Source organism: Physeter macrocephalus, chromosome 7, assembly GCF_002837175.3.
Source record: "Physeter macrocephalus isolate SW-GA chromosome 7, ASM283717v5, whole genome shotgun sequence".
Taxonomy (NCBI): Eukaryota; Metazoa; Chordata; class Mammalia; order Artiodactyla; family Physeteridae; genus Physeter; species Physeter macrocephalus.
Window position 1 is genome coordinate 147,793,389 of NC_041220.1, and position 6,813 is coordinate 147,800,201.

General features: G+C 51.7%; 1 protein-coding gene across 4 annotated transcripts in view; it reads right to left on the reverse strand.

Annotated features, from left to right (window-relative positions):
• The window catches only part of MXRA5 (matrix remodeling associated 5), a 36,247-nt gene extending 30,763 nt beyond the window's left edge, over positions 1-5,484 (reverse strand). For 3 of the 4 annotated variants that reach the window (XM_055086295.1, XM_055086296.1, XM_055086294.1), the window contains exons 1-3: positions 5,375-5,436; positions 4,285-4,446; positions 2,933-3,148 (exon numbers count right to left, since the gene is read on the reverse strand). In XM_055086295.1, the coding sequence (XP_054942270.1) occupies positions 2,933-3,148; positions 4,285-4,446; positions 5,375-5,421 (425 nt within the window). In that variant the 5' untranslated portion in view covers positions 5,422-5,436. Of the gene's footprint in view, positions 1-2,932; positions 3,149-4,284; positions 4,447-5,374 lie in introns of all 4 variants that reach the window. The other variant, XM_055086297.1, reaches the window with a different exon arrangement.
• Positions 5,485-6,813: the final 1,329 nt, after the last annotated feature.

Sequence of the window (6,813 nt, forward strand, 5' to 3'; positions counted from 1 at the left end):
GGGGGGGGGGGGGGGGGGGGGGGGGGGGACATTTCCGGGACAGACAAAAGACAAGGGAATCACCTGAATGGCAAGTGCAGGAAGCATGGTATTCTCCCTGCACACCCAAGGGGTGTGGGTGAATTCTCTCTGCATCTGTCTGAAAGCCAGCAGAGAGACGGGTCAACGCACGTGGCAGTGAGGAAAATAATTAGACCGGCAGACTGAAATGACCTGGTGTGGAGTCCAATCCTGTAACTGATCAGCTACCCATCCTTCTCTCCAAAGTATCTTCCTCCTCTGTTGATGGGCAATAACTGACTACATAACCAGCTACATGGAATGATTTTTATATCAGAAACATAGGATCGTTCTGCAATATATACACGTATCAAATCATTATGTTGTACACCCGAAACTCATATAATGGTGTCAATGATATCGCAATAAAAAAGAAAGAAAAACAAATAAATGTAACATTGCTTCACGGATACCCGTTAGGATCCCAAAGCAAAATTTAAAATGAAAAAGAGCAGTATGGCATTGGAGAAGTTTCAGAAAGATGTCATCAAAACTCATCTTATAATCAAAGGGGGGAAAATCTTTAAAGGTCTATAAATCAGACATTTAACTGGATGATATCTTCTTGCTCAGAAATATTTGGAAAGTAATTCCTGAAAAGGCTTTGGGGCTGTCCAAACAGGAAACAGCAGATCTTCCTTTCAGTGCTGAGTGAGAACCCTAAAAACATCTGTGTGGGAATGAAAATTTTTCATTACTGCTCTGCCAATAATCCCTCATTCCTTGAGAGTTTTAAACCTTTTCCAGACCGCTAACAGACAACTCAGACCCTGAGTTCTATCTGTATTAGACGTTGCTTTTTTTTTTTTTCCCAACAAAAGGCACAATGCCAGCCTCGTTATCTGCTTTGAGACTGGTTTCCAGAAATAGTGCTGTGATATTCTAAGAGTGATTTTTATAATGTGGCACATTGAATAATGTTACAAATTAAGCCAGATGGAAGTAATATATGTGGGTGCAGTGAAGCTATTCTTTACTTTTTTTTTTCCTTTATCTTTAATATCACACAAAACCATCTCAAGATCTTATCGGAGACGGTAGGAAAAAGAATCATTGAGATATCTGTCTTTCATTCTAGTGGCAAAGCCTTTAGGACACTGTAATTCATTGACTTCACCATTAATTGTTTAAAATGAAACCACCGAGAACTATGTTCTCATTGAGACGTGACATAGGTTCCACGCTTACAAAACACGTCATTTTAAAGATGGGTGGAAGAAAACCATCCTGGAAACTGTGAATGAGATGCAAACAGCTCCACAAAAAAAAATAGTTTACAGTTCTTGCAAGTCTCAAGCTATCACACAGCTAACTTTTGGGGGAGGATGCATGCAGTTTCTTCCCCAAACCCCTAGCCAACCTGACAGCCCAGACCCTCAACACACAACAGGTGAGGAATTCCGGGTCCCTACACAGGAAGCACAGCAGAAAACAGTCCCCCTGCACCTTCAATCCCACACTGTCTAGGGGGCTCCCCTAAGGCCTAACAGTAGCCCCGATTCTGTGCCCTGACAAGGGGTCAGCCTTGAGGGATTAGGTAGTTAACCCAACAAGAGGGACACACTGCTGAAAATGGCTCATGAAAGGTGCGATCCCTAGACAGAGCTATTTTGCACCCCAGGAGCTGTAAGAAAGAAGAGAAATCATAGATAAGCGCTATTTTCCTGTCTACAAACTAGCACAGCCCATCCTACCCTGACTCAAAGCAGCTCCAGTTCCTCTTCTGAATGAATTGTAAGATTGTGAAAAGGAAGCTGGTTTTAAAATTGTAAAATGATTTAAAGATGGTAACAAGGAAACTGTTACTATTCTCTCTCCTGGCAAAGCCAAATTGTTTTCCCCATGGAACGATCATCATCGTGGTTAGATTTTTCAGAGCGTCAAATCGTAAAGTTTGCCAAGCTTTTCTGGAGGAGGCTATTTAATGGTCTATTGCTATGGACTCACAAAGTGTTTTTCTTATTGTCTTAACTTCCCGTTCTTTTATTCTACTACTGGACTTTATAATCACTAAATGCAAGAATGGTTGAAGCTCTGTACTCAGAGATGTCTAGGCATGTTTACAATTTTTTGTTCGTTGACTCAGGTTAGGCCATTTCATCGTATTAAAATGTCCCCACAGTGGCTATTCATCAAACCCTAAAGAATTTTGTTGTTTTATGGGTGGTAGAAAGTAGCTAATATGTTTTGTTGAAGAAGTCCAAGTGATTGTTTACTACTGAAGTTGTACGTGCAATTGTTTAATATGAAAATTGTACATGAGTACCTGTAATTCATAGCAATGTACACTAACGTACAGAAAGCATATATGGGTATAAAAGGAAACTAAAAATACAAAAATTCTACCTTGAAATGCTGCATTAAAATATGTTTAAAAGATATTAATATTTTAAACAGGCAGAATCCGAAAGAACTCTTATTTCCTCAAAGTCACAACTGCGTCATGCAGGTAACTTACAAAATGTCACAGACGTCTCACTTATTCTTTTCATTATTCTGTAACAGTTCCTGAAGTCTATTTAGGATACTATTAGTATAGTTATGCGTGCTTCATATCTGCAATATATTAAAGAACTGTTATCAAAGGAGAGTTATCAAGGAACTGAAGCTGTCCGAGATGGTTCGTTATTAAGCCTTGTGATAGAAGCTTCCGGTGATGGATCAATTCAGACAACAGCCCCAAAAGACCACATTTAATATAGTTACAAATGCCCCCTCGATTCAGCCCATAGAGGAGCACATAACGCAAGACACAGTGACACATAAAGGAATATGTATTCGCAGTTACGTAAACGCACACACACATAACGAAAAACCAAATCAACACGCATGCAAGGAGGCTGAGATCGCTCAGATAGAACGTGGTACAAACCCCAGATTGATTCTTTCCACGTGTTTAGAAATCCCAGCGGGCACGGAAGCCAAGGAGCGAAACGTGCAGTGGACCTCGCTGGGAACGTAACAGGTGCAAGGGTACGGACAGGCCAGCGCGGCGCGCGGGTGTCCCCACAGCAGAATCAGCACCACGGAGAGTGCTCGCCAGTGCGCCCGCGTTGGCATCTTGTCGGGCTGGGTCATCCCAGGACACCTGTCGTGGAACCACAAAACCAGGTGTCAGGCAGCGCTTCCGTATTTCCAGCAGATTTTACTTGAATGGTGCACCATGGGGGTAAAGCTTCGCCAGACATCACACAGTGTATTTTAGTGACACAAAACATGTGCGTCAAGAAACACAACACTTATTTTTTAAAATCTTTCGCCATTCACTTTAATCGTTACTGTAGAATATAACCTTCCCTCCTGACTTTGAGATGACTTGGAAATCTCACTATGCTGTGAAGGAGGGTACGGAATACACATACCCACATACACGCCCATATATATACATCCCTACATATGTGTGTGTGTATAAATGTATACATACACACACATATATACTTGTATAAATGTGTATATGTATTTGTGCTTATAGATACAGAGAGAGGAGAGATACATTCATGTTTCTGTAATAAAATAAATAATAAAAGTAAATGTTATACGTCCACCTCCAATGTTATAGCCGAGCCGTTACTTATTGTATATATCTGAATAAAAAGCTTCTCAGGAAGGCCGTTATTATCAGAAGGGTTTCCTTCTTTTAATGACATTCCTGAAAGTTTTAATTTTATCTTCTTCAAGGGCTTACAGAGGCATTCACTAAAGCGAACTATGTTCCATTATATGTGGTTTTGTTTATGATCCTTAATTTTTTTTTCCTTGGAAGAGCCTAAATGTTGAGAAGGTATAGCATCATAGTTTACCGGAGAGGAAATTGGGGGCAAACTTCTGAAAAATCTGCCGTTAGAGAAAGAGGAAAGGAATTATTTCCTGATGAAGAATCTTGAGGCAAACAAAGAAGATCAGTTAAGACAAAAGGAAAAAAAAAAAGGAAGAAGAAGAAAGAGAGAAGGAAGGAAGGAAGCAAGGAAGGGAGGGAAGGAAAGAAACGGTCAGATAAATATGAGGTTGCATCAGCTACGTCATTTAGAATGCCCGTGATTATTTTTTTCATGCACCGGTCATGCCTTCCTTCATCGACTCATATTTCTGCCAACTCTTGCATGAAGTTTATTTACGAATAAGTAACACATCGAAAGTAAAGAGCACAGAAGAGAAACGCGCCTGTCGGTTCGTCCCTGCTCTGGGCAAGCCCTCACTTCTGATCATAAACTCTCCTCCGCTCACCCGCGGTAGGGACACCCCGAGGCCGCAGCTCTTCCATCCGTTACAGGACCTCCAAAGAGATGCTCTCTAACATCCGGACGCGTGTCGCCTTTCAGCTGCCCCGCAAGAGCTGACGGTGCAGGCGGCCGTGCAATAGGCAAGCGCAGCTTCGTCCGCCGCGCCCTGCAACGAACGGGCTCCTGCAGCTTGGCGGAGAGCAGTCGGCTGGCTCTGCTGAGCCCAGGCCTCCCCCGCTCCCGCCTGCGCGCTTGACCTCCGCCCTGGCTTTCTGCCAACGGCCTCCCGATGTACACCCCACCCCCAGCCGCGCTCCCCGTCCTGCCTTCCACCCGGCTCCCCACCGGGAGGCCCCAGGAAAGCTCCCCAGGGAACCCTCGTCCCGAGGTCTCGAGGGAAAGCGCCCTGAGCCTGCAGGACCTCCCGGCACGCCCGGAGACCCCCGGGAGGCTGGCCTCGGGACACCAGGCGGTGGACCACCTGGAGGGGCCCTGCGCCCGCTCTCACGCGCCGGAGGCCGAGCTTTCCCCGAGTGCGGCTCGGCTTTGCCCCGCGGGTCTCTGAGGCCTGGCACCCGGGCAGCAAAGCACGTCTCGCCCAGACGGTGACTTCCCCGGCTGAGCGGGGGCTTGGCGTCTCTCCCTTTCCAGGGGAAGACGTGGTGGGGGGCGGTCGGTCAGGAGGAGAGTCTTAGCACTCGGAGCTGGAGGGTTTGCGAGGCGGCCCTGCAGCTGTGTCTTCCCCCGCCGACGCAGGAGCGCAATCGGTTACGCTGGGGGATCCCCTTGGTGGCTCCCTGGAAACCAGGGCGGGATGGGTGAGAGGTCGCGAGGGAGACGAGGGAGGAGAGGAGAAAGGCTCGGGGCTCGCTTAGACCTACTCGGCGCACCTTCCCGGAAGATTCCGTCAGCCTCCCGCCCGCACGGTAGCCGGCCCCTCGGCCCCTCCACTGCAGGGCCAGGAAACAGCTCCACGCGTCTGCCCGCCCTCGCCCCCCCGCGACGCAGGTCCGTCCCGCACTCTCGCCCCCCCCGCCCCCCCGGCAGACAGAGCCGGCTCCCCGCCGCGCGCCCCGGCCGCCCTCGGGCCTCACCTGTCCTTCGCAAGCCGCGGCACACGGGAGCGCTGCGCGCAGAGCATGCGCGGGGCCGGCGCGCGCGCGTCACCGCCGGGGGTCCGCCGGGGCCATGCCCTTCCCGGGGCCGGGGGCGAGGCGGCGCGGCTTCCCGGCGCGGCGCGGCCAGCCGGCGCCCTTTTATGCGCGTCGCCCAGAGACTTCCCCGAGTGCACACGCCTCGGCCCACCCCCGCCCTGCCCCACCCCGGGGAGACGGGGCGCGGGCCCCGCCGCAGGGACCCTGGCCGCGCCGCTCTGCGCTCAGCCCTCCTCTCGGCCCTTCATGGCGCCGCGTCCCGAGTGGGCACACGCCTCGTCCGCGCCGCCGGGAGGAACGCCGGGGGCCAAGCGCACACGGCTCTGGGAGGGAGGGCTCCGGGTCCGAGACGAACTCCGGGGGCCCGAGGGAGGGGCAGGGGCCCGGAGCGCGGTGCGAGCTGCAGCCCGAAGTCTGCACCGGAGCGCCCTTCCCGGCAGAGTTGGAGAGGGTCTCCTTCTCTCCGCGGAGGACACAGAGGGAACAACAGGGTTTGCACTCCCCCGGGCGGGCCGGAGTGTGCTCTGGCCGCGCCTCCGAACCCGGGGGCTGGCAAGAGCCGGCTGCGCCCGCCGGCATCCCCCCACCACCCCACCCCGAGGGGCAGGCGCGGCTGCCACGTGAGCCCCGCGGCCACGCCCGCCAGCCTCTGCTGTGGCTCCTGGCCGCCAGCCTCCCACCCCCTGCCAGATTCCTCCTGCCAAAACGGTGGAATGCTCTCGTCCCGTTTGGAGAGCCCGAGGGGGGCTGGGCCGGGGCCGGCATTCTGGGGAGCCTGGTGGTGCTTGCTGGGGCAAGTGAGAACCGCCTGTGGACAGGGCGAAATAACGGAGGTTGGAGAGAACCGTGCGTCCCCAAGGCAGAAGGGGAAGGGAGAGAAGGAGGTATCCTCGTTCCCAGGAGCAATCAGATCTGGAGAAAGGGACCAGGGGGTCAGGGGAGGGCTGTCATCAGCACAGCCCCCCTGGGCAGAGCTAGCACCCACTGTGAAGAGAACAAAACAGGGGTGTCCCAGGGCCGGCATCCAGGAGGGGGACATTCCAGGTGTCCCGAGTGAGCCTGCTGCATGCCTGGTACCTGTCCAAGAGCTGCTAGGAGGTGTCCAGAAATGAACCTTAAGCTGAGCTGCTTCTGGTGCACCCAGTAGGGACTGGCTTAGTTTCTCCTGAAAAGTGTGTAGGAGGGACTTCCCTGGTGGCGCACTGGACAAGACTCTGTGGTCCCAGTGCAAGGGGCCTGGGTTGGATTCCACACGCATGCGCAACTAAGACCCACTGCAACCGAAAACAACAACAAAAAATGGCCGCTGAGCCTGCGCGTCCGGAGCCTGTGCTCCGCAACGGGAGAGGCCACGGCAGTGAGAGGCCCGCAAAACGCAA